Source organism: Borostomias antarcticus (assembly GCF_949987555.1).
Source record: "Borostomias antarcticus genome assembly, chromosome: 1".
NCBI lineage: Eukaryota > Metazoa > Chordata > Actinopteri > Stomiiformes > Stomiidae > Borostomias > Borostomias antarcticus.
In genome coordinates this window covers 50,824,950-50,845,775 of record NC_140234.1, presented here as the reverse complement: position 1 = coordinate 50,845,775, position 20,826 = coordinate 50,824,950, and the positions used below count along the sequence as shown (strand labels likewise).

At 42.0% G+C, this 20,826-nt stretch overlaps 3 protein-coding genes across 3 annotated transcripts; all 3 read left to right on the top strand.

The window, feature by feature from the left end:
• Positions 1 to 723: 723 nt before the first annotated feature.
• Positions 724 to 1,356, top strand: LOC311309878 (claudin-4-like; the record flags this gene model as incomplete). Its single annotated transcript, XM_084439218.1, has 1 exon — positions 724 to 1,356. One exon carries the CDS (start codon positions 724 to 726, stop codon positions 1,354 to 1,356), a length of 633 nt encoding a protein of 210 aa, XP_084295344.1.
• A 1,814-nt stretch (positions 1,357 to 3,170) lies between these two features.
• On the top strand, positions 3,171 to 3,845 carry LOC311307429 (claudin-4-like; the record flags this gene model as incomplete). The annotated part of the gene is made up of 1 exon (XM_084436227.1): positions 3,171 to 3,845. One exon carries the CDS (start codon positions 3,171 to 3,173, stop codon positions 3,843 to 3,845), a length of 675 nt encoding a protein of 224 aa, XP_084292353.1.
• Positions 3,846 to 11,099: 7,254 nt separating this feature from the next.
• LOC311314434 (claudin-4-like) lies at positions 11,100 to 11,735 on the top strand (the record flags this gene model as incomplete). Its single annotated transcript, XM_084444787.1, has 1 exon — positions 11,100 to 11,735. The coding sequence occupies one exon, from the start codon at positions 11,100 to 11,102 to the stop codon at positions 11,733 to 11,735; it is 636 nt and encodes a 211-aa protein (XP_084300913.1).
• Positions 11,736 to 20,826: the final 9,091 nt, after the last annotated feature.

The window sequence follows — 20,826 nt, the reverse complement described above, 5'->3', positions numbered from 1 at the left end:
ACTGTATTGATTAAAATATGCTTAATCTATACATTTAACAAAGTAATCAGAACCTATTTATAAACTATGACTATGTTTGGATTTCTGGTGAAAACATTGCAATTAAAAGCTACAACAATCAATACTGTACATAAAACATAATGTGATTAATATCAAAGACCATAAATGTATCTGAACCAAAATTTGAGAACAAGCATTACATTTTTAAATATCTGTGTAACTGAAATGATAACAACCAATGGGGAATCATGATCTTCAGAACTTATCATTCAGCTTTTCTCAGAACTTTTAACATCTGGTAATGACAAATTAGCCTATGTTTAGCTTCTCTCAGGGTCCTGAAACCAGTGGTCTGACTGGTTCTTCTGGTCAACAACCCAACCAACTTGTTCAGAGGAGCATTGTTTGAATAGAGCATTTAGCGCCTCCTCCTTGACTTTGTTTTCATCAGCATGTCTTAGGGACTGATACACATCTCATCGAAACTTGTCGTCAGTCACATATCAACTGAGTGAAGAATCTTGTCAGGCTGGAAAATTACCCTGTCAACTGGTTTCAGGTCAGAAAGAAGGAAGTTGACTCCACCCTCCAAAAGAACGATCCATATAACCTCTGGTGAGGATAGGCCCCTTCATTTTCAAACATTACAACCAAGCTGAGCTGATCCCCTCTGCAACCACTGCCCGTTCTTCAATCTACAACAAGAGACCATAAGCCTTCAAAATGGTGTCCATGGGAAGACAAATGCTGGGCTTTTGCCTGGCTATCATCGGCTTTCTAGGGACCATCATTGTGTGTGCCATCCCCATGTGGAAAGTCACGGCCTTCATCGGAGCCAACATTGTGACTGCTCAGACCATCTGGGAAGGCCTATGGATGAACTGTGTGATGCAGAGTACCGGACAGATGCAGTGCAAGATCTACGACTCTCTCCTGATCCTGCCTCAGGATCTCCAGGCTGCCAGGGCTCTGGTGGTGATCTCTATCATCGTGGCCGCCTTTGGCATCATCATGGGGATTGCCGGGGGCAAATGCACCAACTTTTTGGAGGATGAAATTTCCAAAGCCAAAGTGGCCATCGCCAGTGGCATCATCTTCATCGTGGCCGGTGTTCTCGTCCTCATTCCTGTCTGCTGGTCAGCCAACACCATCATCAGGAACTTCTACAACCCCATGCTGATCGAGGCCCAGAGGAGGGAGCTGGGGGCTGCTCTGTACATCGGCTGGGGCACCGCCGGACTTCTTCTCCTGGGAGGGGCCCTCCTCTGCAGCTCCTGCCCACCCAAGGAGGACAAGCACTCCCTAGTGAAGTACTCACAGGCAAGATCCACACCCACCAGCAGAGCTTATGTCTGAGCTGCCGACTAGTGAAGAGAGACAGTAAAACATGTTTTTTTGATAATCCTCTTTTGTTGTGAATTGAGAGTGCCACACATAAACCGGTACTATTCAGTTTAATTTGACCTACTATAACAACTGCAGTGGATACTGTATGTCATGGAAGATGAGTTATTCAGGGAACACTGACTGAGAGCTTTGAAACTTTCCCAGAAATAACAGAGCTTTTGATTTAGGAATGAAAGAGCCATACAGAGAAGTAGTGTGCTGTATTAGCCTTACAGCTCCATGAGGTGCTGACTGAAGAATGGAAGCCTTTCTTCAGAATTAGCTCATCCAATATCTAACTGTCATTTTTGAATGAAGGAAATCTAAACTGTTCCAGAATTATTGTATTATTTTAAGTGTACAGCATAGTCATGTGACACTTTAGCTAAATGTGAGCTAACTGTATGTAAATACTTGCATATATTGTGATTAGTATATCATAAATAATAATAATAATAATAATAATAATCGTAAACAACCATTATTACATGGAATGTTCAACAACTGGGCAACAATGTGATCAACTATGTAAACCAATTGTAATGCTTGGATTTGTAATACAAGTTTAAAAGAAAAATATCTTGCTGTCTATCTTTTAAGAAGTTTACCTATTTTTATTTTTCTGAGTGACATAATTGTTTTGAGTAGGTGGGACAACAGTATTGGCAATTGACTTAGGAGCTGAGTAGAACATTCTGAGGGTTAGAACAGTACATTAATGGATTTCAAAGAAGCTGAAACATCCACTGAACTGAAACGCCCACTGACACTGCACCTATAGTAAAGCTCAGTATGACAGGATATCAGTTTTGAAAATCTTTAAGAAGGGGCAAGAATGCATAGATGACACAGGGCAGGTGAGATAGGGGGAAGTATATGAGAACCTTTTTTGCTGTTTAAGTTCTTCATTTCACAATCAGGGATTGATTCAAACCCAATGAAAGAGTACATCATACACTTTATTTGGATGGGTATGAGCAATAAGCATGTACATCATTTAAAAAAAAAAGAGATTTGAAAGATTTTAAGAGTTACAGTACTGTTGCCATAGGTCTATCATCAGGCAACTCATGAAAAGTGGTAGGACTTGTTTTGGCTGTTGAATACTGTAGGTGACCTCAGACTTGAAACTGCCACGGACAGATTTGAAACTTCCTTTAGCCAGTATCGCCTTTTTCCACTCTCACTGTTCTGTGCCAATTCAAAGTGAATATCCCCAAACCGGTTGGGGCGTAATGCTATGAATGCAGTGGGGACATATCTGACCTATGAGGCTTGGCGTAGGTGTGTCTGTAAGACAAACAGAATCTCAGTATTTTATTTAGCTCAGACTGTGTTAACTAAGAGGATATGATGGGTTCAAACAAATAATCAAAGGACAATGGGTCTTTTACAGCTAATTTCCCATTCCTATCTTTTGTGACTGTATAGACTTATTTCTTCACTATTTATAATTACAAACAAATCCTGTGACAGAGGGCGCTTTCATTTTAAATCTTTAGTGCGTTCCTACACTTTCCTCATTGGCTTTGGTAACAAAAGCTCTTGTAATACGATATCCATCTCCAGTGAGGAGAACACATAAACCCCCCACCTTTATTGTCTCAAGACAAAGAGTCTTGCAAGGCTGGTATTCTTTGGCTAGTTCTCAGTTTCTTCATTGCTAGAACAACTACATACCTCCCACTCTTCTTCTCTAAATGCACATAAACACCTGATAGTCTTCCAATATTCTCACAGACACAAAGTGTGAGACAGCAAGGGAGAGAGACGCTGCGTTCAGTATGGGCTCCATGGGAATGCAGATGCTGGGCAGCGTCCTGGCCTTGTTCGGCTGGATAGGGGTGATCATTGTGTGCGGTGTGCCCATGTGGAGGGTCACTGCCTTCATTGGCAACAACATTGTGACATCGCAGACCATCTGGGAGGGCATATGGATGAGCTGTGTAGTCCAGAGCACGGGACAGATGCAGTGTAAGGTCTACGACTCCATGCTGGCTCTGAGCTCCGACCTGCAGGCTGCCCGAGCCCTCGTGGTGGTGTCCATTGTGACAGGCATCATTGGCCTCCTCATGGCATTCGCCGGCGGCAAATGCACCAACTTCATCGCAGAGGAGGCAGCCAAAGCCAAGGCCACAATTGCAGCGGGGGTAGTGCTGATCGTTAGCGGGATCTTGTGCCTCATCCCTGTGTCCTGGACCGCCAGCATCATCATCAGGGACTTCTACAACCCCATCCTGACGGACGCACAACGCAGGGAGCTGGGTGCTGCGCTCTACATTGGCTGGGGGGCCGCGATACTGCTAGTCCTGGGCGGGGGGCTCCTCTGCAGCTCCTGCCCCCCCAAGGAGGACCAAGAGCCTTCTGTGAAATACCTGCTGGCCAAGTCCTCAGGGAGACGCACCAAACTGGACTCTGTGCGCTCGGACTACTCTACTCCAACGAAGACCTACATATGAGCCTGCAAATGAGAGAAAAGCTGTTGGATACCAGTGTCTTTGAAAGGTTGGTGACATTATACGCATACAGTGAAACAGAAAGGAAAAAGGACCCGGTGGAATGAAGTAATGTATACAAACAGACAGTGTAGACCTATGAAGGAAAATACAGTAGCCTATACACTGCATTCATTTTGTTTTGTTTTTTTGTTTGTTGCAATGGAGATATTGTAAATCAGTGTACTGTAGGCTACTGCCTAAACAGCAGGCTACGCTGATTAACCACAGCTCCTTGTTGCAGAAGAGATATTGAGTTAATCAGTGTACTTTTATCTTTAAGTTTATGTAGTAAATGTAGGCTATGTAATGTTTTATTTGTCTCCGTATTGTAACTATAACACCTAAAACAGTTCTTTCCTCCTTATAATTGATTATTCACTTTGAAAGCTGTTGCTGTGACTTTATATCTATTTTCTTGATTTTATTACAATAAACATTCTTTTTATAGAAATACATAGTTGCCTTATTAAGTAAGCCTACTCCCACAGATGGCTTAGTTTCTTTTCTCTGTGAAAATATACTCGTGGAGGTTTAAATGGGGCATTGTGAGAACCTGTTCATCAGAGAACTCTATTCAACCTTCAAACTCCATGACTGACATGAATATTGAACAAAATGTTTTATCTAACATTTACTTCTTTACTTTTTTAGCTCAACAGTTCAAGATCAAATTAACTGTATTGTTGTGGAGGAGTTATAGATAAAAGAATAACCATGTCAAACCTTAACATGAACAAAGGAAGTCATTAACAGAATAAACTGCAAACTTTATCAAAATAATACTGTAAGGGATGATGAGCTTCCATCATCCAATGCCTGTGACCTGCGACGTTGTGTTGGGGACTCTATTATGAAAGGCCTTGTTGTGTGGGGAGAGAGCTGGGGGAGCTGCCTGGTGGAGTATTGTGCCGACTCTTTCACTCGCTTGTCCTTACAGTATATTATCAGTGCTAATCAGTTCCTCATTCCAGTCCTAGGTACTCAGCTAGATATTTAAAGGTTCCCAAACTGGCAATTTACAACACTATCCGTCATCTAGCAGTCTATCAGTATTACAGGGCAAGGATTGGCAGGATTGCAAAAACTACTAGAGAGAATTTAAAGCATGGGTAGGGTCCATGGGCCACCCAAACATGGCTGGCCATTCACATCTATTCATTTTTTGGACTAGGACTACGCAAAAATGACCAGACTGATTTTCAAGAAACTTGGTGGACGGGCATAGCAGGGGCCAACTCAGAACCCATTTGATTTTGGAGCGGATCCAAATCCCGGGGCGGGTCCACAAGCCGTTTCTTGGTTTGTTTGTTTGTTTGTAAGCAGGATTACGCAAAAACTACCAGATCTTGGAGGAGAGGTGTAGCATGGGCAAACTTAGAACCCATTACAAATTGTCAGCAAGGGGACGAGAGTAGGACTGAGACACTGGTTGGGGGGGGGGGGGGGTTCTGACCAGGAAGTGTCCTCAGTGTCAGTCTACTGCAGCTGTTGAGCTTGCAGACCGCGTCAGAAAAGAAGCTGTTGTGGAACCTCTCCTTCGTGGTCCAAACTGTTGGAGGTGGTGGTGGTGTTCACGGCAGGTCAGGGCACTGAAGACAGGGGGAATTAGGTATTGCTTCTCCCCCCTGCCCAAGTGTGGGATTAGCACGTCGTGTTTGTCGAATGCGAGATACAGAGCGTCTTCAAGTGGTGGTGTCTATTGCATCCGGAACTACTGGGCGTTACCCAAGAAGCCATCAGCATTGAGCTTCTGTTACTGCACCCAAAGCCGCTCCCATGCAGGCCCCGTGGGAGGGTGTTGCTACCTGCAGGGAGGTGTTTTTAATGCAAACCTCAGTGTCTTATCTTGTAATTGTCTGTGAGCGTTTGTTTAGTATTTTAGCTTCAATAGGGCCCTGAATGGGGATAGGCTGCTGGGATAGTTAGGCCTACACAGGGTGTAGTGGTGACTAAAGAAGTGGGTGTAGTCTGACTAACAAAGTGGGTAACCTTAGCAAAAATGTTAGTTTTTTACATTAGTGGTGTTTACTGTGGGTCCATGGATAAAGAATTGGGTATACTCCATATACCTCAGTATACCCTCCACTACACTGGGCCTACATTGTTTTGTAATGCAATGTGCCTGAGCATTATTTAGTGGGATTGTTGGAGTGTAGTATCCTCAAGTGTGGTGAAGAAGGGTGTGTGAAACTGTGTGCATTTGACCACTGATACCCGAAGCCTGTTTGAAGTACCCAGGCCTACGGCTGTCTTGCCCCTGGCTCCTGTTGTCCCCTCAGGGTTCCTATGATGACAGGACCTCAAGTGCTTCGAGCTTTTTCTTTAAATGAATTTGGAGTGTTTAATAAATCAATATAATTTATCCAATTCTCTCCAGCAGTGTGTGTCTTCTAGCCTTTTAATTTGTACCGAAACTTGGGTGGTTCCACGCTCTGTTAGAATACATTAAAGTTTCAAGTTTATTTATTTGATGAAGAGGGACAATGTACATTACAGAGTTGTGAAGTCATTCTTCCGGTTTCGGGGTGTTCATGGGCTTTGGCGTGTTCATGGGCTTTTAAGTCGTAATATGGGAACAACATGGATGCTACAAAGAAGATAACATATTTTATTGCCCAGGGCAAACAATCTGCTGTTAGCTGTTTCTAGTTGCGTGACAGTAGGCTAAAGAGCAACTACTGAAGCACAATTGCTTTATCGGACTTTTGAATAACTTTAACTACATGGACAGCAACTAACGGTTACAACCTAATACTATATGGCTTACCTTACAAATTAGATGTGAGCCAAAAATAAACAGTTTATTAACAACACAACTAAACATTTAACCTATTTTCGCCGACTTGAGGAGGCATTCATGTGAATTTTCCCAGTCAGGAACTAATTTTTCAATTATTCCGACACCACATGAATGCAGCATTAACCCAATTATAGCCAAAAAACTAGTTTCCATTGGCAGTGCCCCTACCAGAAATTAAAGGCTTACTATAATAAAAAAGTTAATATCACAATAAATCTACAGCAAAACAGTTCAACACAAGTGAGAAATACAGTACAACAGTGCATAATATCATACACAAGGTGATGTTCACAGTTTTGGTTGTCCATGTAGAGGGGCTAAAGAACTGTGTTGTGTCCTTGATAACTTTGGATTGACTCAGCATGTGACGGAGCCCACACACAACAAGGGGCACACTCGGGACTTGATCCTCACCAAAGGTCTGAATATTTCTAAGGTTGGGGTGTCTGATGTTGCGCTCTCTGATCATTCCTGTGTTTTCGTTGAGAGTACTATCTCCATGCACACAAATGTTCAAAGAGAGGTCATCACAAAACGGTACATCATTGAAAACACCAGTGAAATATTTACTCAGGCTTTCTCGTCCACACCTGCCCTCTATTGGGTCTCAGTCAATGAGCTTGTATATAATTTCAATTCTAAAATTAAAAATATTATTGATGCCATTGCACTCAATAAGGTGCAGGTGGTCTCTGGTAAGAATCGATCTCCATGGAGAAACGCCACGCTGGTCAGAATAGAAAAAAGAGTATAGAAATAGAAGACTTCGCATTTATAATTTGGAGCTGGGAAATGCATGGCAGTCCTTCTTTTCTGACATCATCACCAAAAACAATAATAATGCACATGCTTTGTTTGCCACTGTCAATAGGCTAACAAACCCTCCTGTGTCAGTAGCCTCTGAACTCCTATCCACCAGGGCCTGCAATGAATTTGTCTCATTCTTCACTGACAAAATTCAGAAAATTAGACAAGCAGTCAGTGCCTCCATATCAGCTACAGGATATGTGTTGTCCCAGTGTCCACTTAAAATCAATACCATGACACAATTTTATCCGATCAACAATAAAACCCTGGAGGACATTATACAATATCTGAAACCCTCCTCCTGTTGCCTTGATATTCTGCCTACAGGCTTTTTCAAAAATGTATCTAACTGCATGGCCTCTGATTTACTAATTGTAAATACATCTCCTCTTTCAAGTGTGTTCCCACAAACCCTGAAAACTGCATCCATCAAGCCACTCTTAAAAAAGAATAATCTAGACACCTCACAAATGAAAAATTATAGGCCCATATCCAAGCTCCCGTATTTAAGTAAAATCATTGAAAAAGCATTTTTTTAACAGACGAACAACTTCCTGGTACTAAATAATTGTTTTGATGTCTTCCAGTCAGGATTTCGACCACACCACAACACCGAGACTGCTCTTGTTAAGGTCTTCAATGACATCCATTTAAACACAGACAATGGCAGAATTTCAGTCTTAGTATTACTAGATTTCAGCCCTGCATTTGACACGGTTGACCACAACATATTACTAGGCCGACTGGAAAACTGGCTGGGAATTTCTGGCACAGTGCTAGACTGATTTGAATCCTACTTGAAGGATAGGGACTACCTGTAGTGTTTACAGGTCTCGCTAAAAAATCGATTCTGAGTTCTGAGGTCCTTACACTGGCTTCTTGTCTGTCAAATAATTTACTTTAAAATACTGCTTTTGGTTTATAAAGAACTGAATGGTTTCGGGCCAAAATATATTTCTGATCTGCTGCTACGTTATGAACCATCCAGACCTCTCAGGTCGTCTGGCGCAGGCCTACTTTCTGTCCCCAGAGTGAAAACAAAACATGGAGAAGCAGCATTCAGTTTTTATGCTCCACATATCTGGAACAAACTTCCAGAAAACTGCAGGTCTGCTGCAACTCTCAGTTCTTTTAAATCCAGACTGAAGACTTTTCTTTTTGCTGCTGCTTTTCATTAAATGAAATAATTATCCGTTCATACACTGCACTGTCACTTTTATTCCTGTATTTTATTTTTCCTGCATTTTGTTTTAAATGTCCTTTTTTGCATTTCGTTTTATATGACCTTTTATGTGTTTCACTGTCCATCAGCTCGGCTTTCAACACCATCCTCCCACTCACTCTGGAGGGCGTGCTCTCCCAGATGTGCGTGTCCAACCCCACCGTCAGGTGGATCAGGGACTTCCTGTCTGACAGGAAGCAGCATGTGAAACTGGGCAAGCATGCCTCTGACTCCAGGACCATCAGCACAGGCTCCCCCCAAGGCTGTTTTCTTTCCCCTCTACTCTTCTCCCTGTACACGAACAGCTGCACCTCCAGCCACCAGTCTGTTCCTGAAGTTTGCAGAGGACACCACCCTCATTGGTCTCATCTCCAAGGGCGACGAGTCGGCCTACAGGTGGGAGATCAACCAGCTGCTGTGCTGGCGTGGCCAAAACAACCTGGAGCTCAACACTTTCAAGACAGTGGAGATGATTGTAGACTTTAGAAAGAATCCACCCCCCCCCCAATCACACTGAATGACACCCCTAACCCTGACCACTGTTGACTCCTTCCGCATCCTGGGCACCACCATCTCCCGGGACCTCAAGTGAGAACTGTACATCTGCTCCCTCACCAAAAAAACCCAGTAGAGGATGTACTTCCTCTTCCTGAGGCAGCTGAAGAAATTCAATATGCCAAAGGCAATGATGGTACTCTTCTATACCTTCATCATCGAGTCCATTGTCACCTCCTCCATCACCATCTGGTTCTCAGCCGCTACAGACAAGGACAGGGCAGACTGCAGTGCATCATCCGTTCCGCTGAGAGGGTGATCGGCTGTAGACTGACATCCCTACAGGACCTGCATGCCTCCAGGACCCTAAAACGGGCCAATAAGATTGCGGCCGACCCCTCCCATCCCGGCCATGGTATACCCCCTGCACCACTTGCACACAACCTCTGATTGTTCCACATACAGTAACTTAACGGCACACACACTGCACTCACTGTTCATACTGTAACACCGCTCACCCACCACACTACAATCTGCACACACACTGTACATACACTCACCACACCCCATTTTATATATAGTACATATACTGTAATTGTGCCTACCCCTTTATTTTTTATTTTCACCTGTATATCATAAATGGTACATTGCACTGCATTTTGTTGTACTGTTTTTTGTGTTTTGTATTTGCACTGTTTTTGTACTGTTTTGCACTGAAATGTCTTTGCACTGTCCTGTGCTGCACCCTGTCCTACAGTATGTTGTCTACAACAGTGAATGCCTTAACCTGTGTCAAATTCCTAGTATGTGTGGCAATAAACAGATCTTGAGTCTTGATCATTGAGAATTTTACAATGATGGAAGGTTCTGTTTTTTTTTTTTTTTTTTTTAATTGAGAGCTTGTTTGTGTAAAGAAATTACAGGACTTAAGAGTTGTGGTGTTAGTGATAGACCAGGTAGGTAAACAGTAGTTGGTGTGGGACATGATGAGATTTGAGCACAGGGGGGCCATAGAGTATGGAATGGAGAGGGTCACACCAGCCTGTTTGAAACCAGTGTTATGTTCTCATGTTATCAGATTTCGGAATTGGGGAGAAAGGGCTTAGGGTTCGTGTTACTGTTAGTGTCTTTGTTTCCACAATCATGAGTCACATAGGTATGTGTGTTCGGTAAGATAAAGTTTGTCTTTTAATCATTATCTAAACTCTTAACTTTGATCAAGTGGATGTGGATCTTACAATGGGTTTGGCTCTCCTAAACTTCATACTCTGGGGTTCTCTCTTGTAAGATCTTGGTAATTTAGTTTTGAAGTAGACAAGTCATGTTAGTGACATGTTAGTTTAATACATCACAGCTAAAATACATCAGAGAAAAAATATAAAGGGATTGCAGGTTACCCTCATAACTCAGAATCAGCTTTTGAATGTTTCACTCCTTTCTTTTTCCCATCCTGTTACCCAGTGCTCAGGCCCCCTGTGCACCTATCTCGCTATTGGTGACAGTGCTATAGTGATGAATTATTTGAATGCACAGTTCTTCAGTGTCAAGATAAGGAAACTGAAACCCATAAATAAAAACTATGTCATACAGAACAATGGCACGTCAGCAATCCTGTGATGTTCATCTAGTAGGCAGCAGTACAGAATAGGACGAAATGCAGAACAGGAAGAAATGCTTAGCTTTGCAGAAATGTATTTTGCCGTGCATGAATCAGCATGGTCCACTTATAATTGCTCTTTTGAAACTCCAGTGTCTAGGCCATAGAATGCCAAACTAATTATAGATAAATACATAAACCCTACTGAAATTATGTTGACTGTATTGTGAGTGACATCATCTTCTCTGCTTATCTGTTTACCTCAGGTGTCAGACAGTGGGTATATAGAACCCTATGGCTCTTCAGGTGCTGGGCATCAGCCTTTCCATGATGGGCCTGGGGGGAACCATCCTGATCTGCGCCCTGCCCATGTGGAAGGTGACGGCCTTCATTGGCCAACACCTGGTGGTCATGCAGGTCTTCTGGGAAGGCCTGTGGATGACCTGCGTGTACGAGCACACAGGACAGATGCAGTGTAAGATCTACGATGCGTTGCTGGACCTGTCGCCCGACCTTCAGGCTGCCCGGGGCCTTATCTGCATCAGCCTGGTACTGGGCTGCCTGGCCTTCCTCATCTTCCTACTGGGTGCTCGCTGTACCAACTGCCTGAGCCACCCCAGGGTGAAGTCCCGTGTGGTGCTGGCCTCGGGCATCACCTTCTCCCTGGCCAGCCTCACCACTGTGGTGGCCGTGTCCTGGACGGCCAACTCCATCATCAGGGACTTCCACAACCCGCGGGTCCCTGAGGTTCTGAAGAAGGAGCTGGGGGCGGCTATCTATGTGGGCTGGGTGACCTCTGGGCTTCTGTTCTGCGGAGGGGCCTTGCTGTGTACCAGCTGCCCCCCAGAGAGGGTCAGGTACTCCTCCAGTGGGTACACACTGGCCAAGGCGCCAACTCCCATTGGCTATGCCATCAAGAACTATGTGTGAGGAGGACTTGTCCTTCAGGCAAGTGATCAGGATATGGCTGTGTGTGAACTTAAAAGACACAAAACAGCATTCTTAGGGCCAAATCCACAAAATGATTGCGTGGCTTTTGCAGTGGCAAAACCTGTGCAAATGAGACAAAAAAATAGCATCCAATCCACAAAGCAGAGGCAAAGGGTGAAAAGTATAGCAAACTGCATTGATGAGCTAATAGCTTCATGGCTGCGCCAGTCTCATTTGAATGTATGCAAATTAGGTAATTCCGTGCAAAACTGCCCCAAATAAATCTTGCGTCTGATCCACAAAAACCATGAGCTAACACACGGTTAGAGAGGTGCAAATACCGCTTTTGAAAAGCTGGTATTAACTGCAGCAGTCAGTGTGCACTCTCTCCTTCTGTCTCTCCTCAGAACTTGTGAGGTTTGAATGATATCGAATTGATATTGGATGATATTAAGGGCGAAACATACATAGAGGGGGATTTAAAAATAAGTTCAGCCAGCTTTGATGCACAGCAACAAACAGATATATACGAACTGATATTTTCTGCAAAAAAAGTGTGACCTGTCATTTTCATTATGAACCAAGCTGTGTCCTGAAATATGGAGAAAAGCCACATGGCTAATTGCAAGCATGGGCGTTAATTGCACACACCTGCACACAGTTGGCAAATTTGGGGGCGTGTGTGCCCGGGTATATCATTAGAGCAAAATCTTTTGTGGATATCATGCTTAACTGGAGCAGATTGCTGTTGCAATTGCTGTGCAAAACATTGAGCTATTAGCAGGAGCAATCCATTCTTTGTGGATTTGGACCTTAGTTTGCTTAATGCATTGGCTGATATCAATAATGAGAAAGTAAGTGAGACCATGGCATGTTATAAAATAAGCTCCTCCTGTGTAATGTAACTATTAAATGTTTGCAAACTATGACCCTCAAAAAACATTGGTGGGAAAATCATTGAAGATGGATGGGGCTATAATATATTTTTGCTGGCAATACTTTCAGACTAAGGCTTACTTTTGTACAACTAATGCTGCATGTGTAGAATGTGAACATACTTAATGTCAGATGGTTCCATTTAGGAGTAATGTCTCTTCCAGACATCAAGATTGCAAAGACGAATACTGAAATTGTCGAGGGTAGGAACTAGGAAACATTGATCTTCATTTAATTTTAAAAATGTCAACAAAAATTAGAAATAAACATTTTGATTAAACATACCTGTACGTTTCTTGTTTATCATACTGGAAGAAATAACAACAGAATGGTCCTCATTTATCAAAGGAGCGCAGATCCGATCGCATAAATAATGGTACAACAGTGGTCCGTGTATATTTCGTCAGTTCGATATTCTTTTTGAAAACGGAAGACGGCGTGACTAGAACAAGCCCCCAGGAACGGCTTCGCGTTTTGAAGCTATGTGGCGCCAGTGGTAAGCTCGGTATTGCAGGCATTGGGGGCAAAAAGCCTATATCCCATTGCCCATAATGAAAAAAGAAACGCACGGAGAATGAAGCACAATTTTTTCTTTGTATCTTTCTAGGTAAAAAAACGAGTCCTTTAACCATCAAGTTTTGACCCATTGGGCCCTTTTTATAGACGCCACCGAGAGCTGTATAAACCAGGTAGAAAATCGCACTGTGGACGCACCTTGGGGACGCCCAAGCGCGCTCCGACTACTCCCTGATTCTGGTCTTGCTGTAACCACGTCAACATCTGCTAGTAAACCATATAAGACCAACAACAAAGTCAATATTAGCTTAGCTTTAGCATGGATGGTGAAACTGATCATGGATGTATTAATACAACGAGAAATCTCGGAAATCTCAATGCCTTGCGAATCATCAGCGAGATGCCAAATTCTGCCAGCAACAAAATAACGTAAAGAAAAGCCTCATCTGTAATCGTTTACATCGAAGAGGCTTCTGTATAGGGGGCAGCCAGAGATGATATGCTGAGCAGTCTGTTCAGGCTCGCCTGCCCTGCTCCACCCTCAGCATGGTAAAACCGCTTTCTGTAGCCTCTCACATTGTTATGTATTTACTGTATACACCTAGTTTCTGACATCCCCTGGATCTGTTGACTCTGCTGACCTACAGTACATTTATTTCTGCCCTCAGCTTCTTGGATTCATTCGCAGTGTACCTGCTTGCCTGCCTGCTTGGCAGAATTTCAGTCTAAGTAATAATAATAAGTTAATAATAACTGGATCTCAGCGCCGCATTCGACATGGTTGACCACAACATATTACTAGGCTGACTAGAAAACTAGCTGGGAATTTCTGGCACAGTGCTAGACTGGTTTGAATCCTACTTGAAGGACAGGGACTAATTTGTGTCTATAGGCAACTACAAATCTGAGCGGACAAAAATGACCTGTGGAGTTCTCCAAGGCTCCATTCTGGGGCCTCCTCTGCACCCACAAACGTGTCCCATCTGTACTGTTATTATATGTTTTTAATATCTAAATTCTTTCGTAAACACGATGTATATAAAAAAGGTTAAAGGTTAAAGTCCCACTGATTGTCACACACCTGAGTGCATGAACTTTGTACTCCGCATTTGACCCATCCCCTGGGGGAGCGGTGAGCAGCAGCGGTGCTGTGCTCAGGAACCATTTGGTGATCTAACCCCCCAATTCCAACTCTTGATGCTGAGTGCCAAGCAGGGAGGCAATGGGTCCCATTTGTATAGTCTTTGGTATGACCCGGCCGGGGATTGAACCCACAACCTCCCAGTCTCTGGGAGCGATATAGCAATGTGAACCTTTGTGTTTACAACAAATAATGGTGTACTGTTTTTTCCTGGTGATGACTGACCCACAGTGGTGACCCTGTGCACTTTGAAATAATTGGGTGAACCCTATAAAAGGGATTGGGGCGGTGCTAAAAAATTCACTTGACTAAGACCCACCTTGGGTCAAAACGTTTTTTTGTCGTCAAGTAATAAATATACCTTGGAGCAGCTGTCAGTGCAGACCTCAATTTTTTGCATGCTTCGTTACCATATTGTCCAGCACCAGTGGATGGTCAATGTGCTTAGCTACTCTACAACTTCTTTTTTGCATTCAACATTTACATGCTCCCACTACCTCAAATTATGGAAAACAACTAAATGTGCTATCATAGCTACGCAGACGACACACAAATGTATATCACCATATCACCAGGGGACTATAATCCCATACAAGCGCTGAGTAAGTGCATTGAACAAATCAACGATTGGATGTGCCAGAACTTTCTTCAACTAAACCAAAAAAAAACTGAAGCAATTGTCTTTGGTGCCAAAGAAGATCTGAATTTCAACAGTCACATTAAGACAATTACAAAGTCACCAACTATCACCTGAAGAATATATCAAGGATTAAAGCATTATGTCTCAGCAGGATCTGGAAAAACTTGTCCATGCGTTTATCTTCAGTAGACTCGACTACTGTAACGGTGTGTTTACAGATCTCTAAAAAAAATCGTCAGACAGCTGCAGCTGATTCAGAACACTGCTGTTCGAGTCCTCACTAAGACCAAGAAAGTGGATCGCATCACTTCAGTTCTGAGGTCCTTACACTGGCTATCTATCTGTCAAATAATTGACTTTAAAATACTGCTGTTGGTTTATAAAGCACTGAATGGTTTAGGGCCAAAATATATTTCTGATCTGCTGCTACATTATGAACAATCCAGACCTCTCAGGTCATCTGGCACAGGCCCTCTTTCTGTCCCCAGAGTTAAAACAAAACATGGAAAAGCAGCATTTCGTTTTTATGCTCCACATATCTGGAACAAACTTCCAGAAAAATGCAGGTCTGCTGCAACTCTCAGTTCTTTTAAATCAAGACTGAAGACTTCTTTTCGGCTCTGCTTATCAAATAATTATTAATTTGTACACGGCACTGTAACCTTTATTTCTGTATTTTATTTTTCCAGCATTTTGTTTTAAATGTCCTTTTTTGCATTTCATTTCATATGACCTTTTATGTGTTTCTTGCACTTTGTCTTGATGCTTTTAATGTCTCATGTAAAGCACTTTGAATTGCCTTGTTTATTTGTATACAAATAAACATGTTTTGCCTTAGTCGTTTTTCTTACAAAGCATGCGAGCGCAGCGAGCCTGAACAGATGGTCGAGCATATCATCTCCAGCTGCCCCCTATAGGCTACAGAGCACCTTCAGAACCTCTTTGATGTAGATCTAGAGCATGAAGATATTGGTCCTGAGACGAAGGCATGGCTGCAGAACACTGAGCTGGCCATCGGATGATTCACGAAAGAAGAAGCCACAGTTAGCTAGCTTGTCCATCTTTATGGAAAAAAAATATCCAAAGGTCGATATCCAAACTTAGCTAACGTTAGCTAGGTGGCTCACATTAGCTACTAACGTTACATCTGCCTACCTTTAGCTTACAAAATTATTACAGACGAGGCTTTTCGGTATGTTGCTTGCAGTGTTCGGCATCTCACCGATTATTCGCAAGGCATTGAGATTTCTGAGATTTCTCATTGTATTAATACATCCATGATCAGTTTCGCCATCCATGCTAAAGCTAAGCTAATATTGATGTTGTTGTTGGTCTTATATGGGATTACTTGCCATGTAAGAGGACCACAATGGAAATAATCCATCAGGCTTTATTGTGTATTTATTCCTCGTCAGAATGGTTTTAATGGATGTACTGTTGCCTATGCACTTTATATGTATTTTGAACGTTCTTGCAAATAAAATCAATCAATCGATCTACTAGCAGATGTTGACATTGTTACCCAGCGAGACCAGAATTAGAGAGTAATTGGAGCGCGCTTGGGCGTCCCCGATGCATGTCCATAGTGCGATTTTCTACTTGGTTTATATGGCTCCTAGTGGCTTCTAAAAATAAAAAAAAGAGCCCAATGGGTCAAAACATTATGGCTTTTACCTAGAATGATATCCAGAAAAAAATGTGTTTCCTTCACCAGCCGTTTCTCTTTTCATTATGGGCAATGGGAAATAGGCTTTTTGCCCCAAAGCCTGCAATACCGAGCTAGGCCACTACGCAAGCTGGCTTCATGCGTTGGGTGAGCAACTTCCATTGGAGTGAATGCAATGCCATTTTTCACACCGTCTCCAGTTTTTTTTTATACCTCCATGGACTAGAATAGCAGTGTATTTTCTATTTCAGGAACACAAACAACATGGACAATGTCATACGAGATATTTCAATTCTCTGTTCCTCTTTGAAAAATGAAAATCGGGACAGGTAGGCTTTGACCAAGTAGGGGCATACGCTGGACTTTTCCAAGTAAAACTACAGCAGGGGTTGTAGGCCTGGTCCGACCACAGTCGCTAGCTGTGTTTAGGTAAGTTAACATTTGTGACCGTTAGCCTGACATCTGTTAGCTAGCTAACGTTAGCTAAACATTCTCTCTGGTTTGTATATGTCTCTGCTATGTATTGTAAATAACCTTCCTCATGTATAGCTAGCTACATCTATCGCAGGCGAGGTAGGCTACTGTAGGTTTTAGCTCATACCATAGGGTATTTATTCATAATGGAAGTATTACTTTGGGTGTTGTAGTATATGGATTAGCTAGCAAGCACCATGGCTTGAACACAATAATTGATCATAAAAAAAAAAAAAGTGTTGCACACTTTGTCTCCATATGCAGTTGGACGCAAGAATGAACAATCTGATAGAAAGCATACAGTATATTAAGCTACTGTGTGTACCTTACAACTGCCTGCTAGCAACTTGTTGTACTCTGACACTGTTAGCCTGTGTCTGTCATCAACCCCAAACATATTGACTTCTCACGCCATCCCCCTCCCCTAGTGTTAGCATTAACATCTTATGCCTTAAAGGTTTTATTTGTATTTATTACGAGTTACCTCTTGAGATATAATATCTTGTTTTTGAGAGGGCCCTATAGTAACAGCAGGCCACAAAACAGACAATAAATACAATAAACAAAACATACAAAACAAAACAGACAACATACAACAAAAACATCTAGACAGAATATAATAAACATTGCTTCTCTTATCTTCCATCGCACTCAGGAAATTAGGAGATTAGGAGAGGGTGATAGTATTTGCAGGTATAGGGGTGGTATTTGCAGGTATTGCAGGTATTTGCAGGTATTTGCAAAAAGATGTTTCAACAATATTAGAAGCACATACAATTGACCTTATAGTAAGAACACTGAGCATTTTTAAAAAGATAAAATGTAGATGTGGACCGAATATTTGAAGCTGAAGGATTTATTGGCCATTGCTTTGGAAAATGCAAGAACAGAGAAAAAAATACTGTACAGAGTGTCTTAATCGGTAAGTAGAGGAGAAGGGGACGATAAGCTGCTTTAGATAGGGAGGATAGTCGTAATGAATGCATTTAAATATTAGTTGCAGCCAATGTCTCAGTCTTCTTGTAGTAGGAGAAGGCCAGTCTAAGATTTGATACATTGTACAGTGGTGAGTTCTGAAGGGACAGCCAAGAACGAATCTGCAGAGTCTATTGTAAGATAGATTGAGAAGCAGAGATGTGTTTTGGAGGCAACTTGATAGACAACATCAGCGTAATCCATTCACGGTAAAATTAGTTGTTGGGCCAGTTTCTTTCTGACAGTGACGGAAAAACAATTTCTAGACCGATACAGGACTCCAATATTGAAATTCATTTTAGTGACAATAGTAGAAATATGGTATTTAAATGAATGTTCTGAGTCAAGCCATACTCCCAAGTAATTGGTGCGTTCAGCCTTCTGCAGAGGCGTACGGTCAGCACATGATATGAAGCATGTCATAGAATTACTAAGTTTCAGCTTTTTAAGTGTACCAAAAATCATAAAATTGGATTTGGTTCTGTTGAGTACTAATTTATTCTCTGCAAGCCATTTCTGTAATAAGTTAAAGTCAGATTGTAAAACTGATTGAAACTGGGCTACATTATTTTTGGATGTGTGTATGACCGTATTGTCCACATAAAGATGAACGCAACAATCTGAACAAACTGAAGGTATATCATTAATAAAAATAGAAAAAAGAAGTGGACCAAGGGTTGAGCCTTGCGGCACACCACGTTCTTGTATTAGTGTATCCGATTGGCATCCTTGAACTACCACACATTGCTTCCTTTTGTGAAGGTATGAATTGAACCTAATGCATTGTGTGATAGGCCAACAGAGTGAAGTTTGTCAAGAAGTAAGTAGTGGTCAACTAAGTCAAATGCTTTGGTTAAATCGATAAAAATTGCACCAGTTAATTTGCCATCATTAGTTGCAGAGAGAATACTATCAGTGAGTTTTAGTAGAGCCGTTGATGTAGAGTGATTCGATCGGAAACCAGATTGATAAGGTGATAGGATATTGTATTTGTTTAGAAAATTAGAAAGCTGATTATATATAAATTTTTCGAACACTTTGGCAATACAACATATGATTGAGATTGGTCTATAGTTCTTCATTTCCAATGCGTCTCCACCTTTATGCAAAGGAGTAATACGAGAGCACTTCCAAATGTCTGATATTTCAAATGTGGACAGTGACATATTGAATAAGTCACATAACGGGTACATCAGAATATTGGAGGCATAAACACGTATGTGGCGCGACGTGACGTGTCCTTGTGACGTGTCCTCTTGTGAGCCCTGCTCCTGTGTCAACAACACCCTTGACTCCTACTATGTGTGCAGGTTTCATTCATGTTATGGTGCTGTCTAATGGGCAAAATATATTGTGGCCTGGATCCCACCAATGTAACTGTATATATTTCTTTCCTCACAATTGATTCTACCAGAGAATCTGACTAATGAACAATGTACAAAGTTGCGTATCATCACACATACTGTAACGCATCACTTAATGAATCCAGATAGGTTCCCATAGAATGGCAAGTGCCTATCTATGTACAGTGGTGTTATACTATCTATTTATAGTTTAGACTTAAATTATTATGAATTTACATGTAATAGCTAAATGTGAATTAAATGTGAACTGCATTTCCCCCACTACAACAAAATGAAATGGCAATAAATAAGATTGCAAACAAAACATTCAAGGAAGAGTGCTAAGCTCAAATAAAAAACTATGATGTATGAATGCTTTTATGATGAGTAATAGTCAAATTAAAGTCATCTGGGGTGGGATGTGCTGTCACATATGTGTTGACCAGTCATACTCAGGGCTTGGCCTCATGATAAGTAACATTAACATGGAGAGGTAGAGTTTGAATAATCTATATATAATCTATATATAATATTGATAATATTGGAAACTCGTCATATAACATGGTTTGTGATTTCTTTGACCTTCATGGCTATTTTCAAAGGCATCAGATTTGTAACTCTTTATAGTTGTAATGTAATTTAAAGTTTTATTTGAACATTTAATATATATATATATTACCATTGGAGTGGATGATTGGAATGTTCAGTTCTTAGTGTGGAAGCTGTTCTTGTTGTTGTTGTTTTTTTAATATCCACACATTTTGTTAACTCCTACAGTTTTAACTAGGCAGGTTATACATCAAAATGTTCCCACGATTGTGGGATGTACATATCTAAACTGTGTGACTTATAGTTTTTGAGGTATGATTTGTTTGACAACCATGCTCTCCATTCAAACTAATGTCACTCCACTCTTAATTTTTGTGTTGCTAATTTTGAATTCATACTCGTTTTCTAACTTGTCGCCACACCTACAGTTTTTAAGATACATGGACATATTAATGATGATAATGATAATAAAATGATGGGATGTTCAGTGTCAGTTAGGATTTGAGTTTGGAGTCTCACCACTACACCACTATCCACGCCACGGGCCCCACAACTCAGCCTCTGAGTGGGCTAGAGACACACTGTCTTCACCAGTGGGGGCAAGTGGGTGGCCCTGAGAGGGGTACACTGTCCCCGACCCACTATGACCTTAAGGGACGAAGTCTTGCCACCACGCCACCGACCCCATAACTCAGCCCCTGAGTGGGCTAGAGACTCATGGTCTTCACCGGTGGGTGTACCAGAGAGGGATACACTGGCCCTGATCGGCTCTGACCCAAGAGGGTGGAGTCTCACCACCACGCCACTATACACACCACGGACCCCACAACTCAGAGACACATGGTACCATA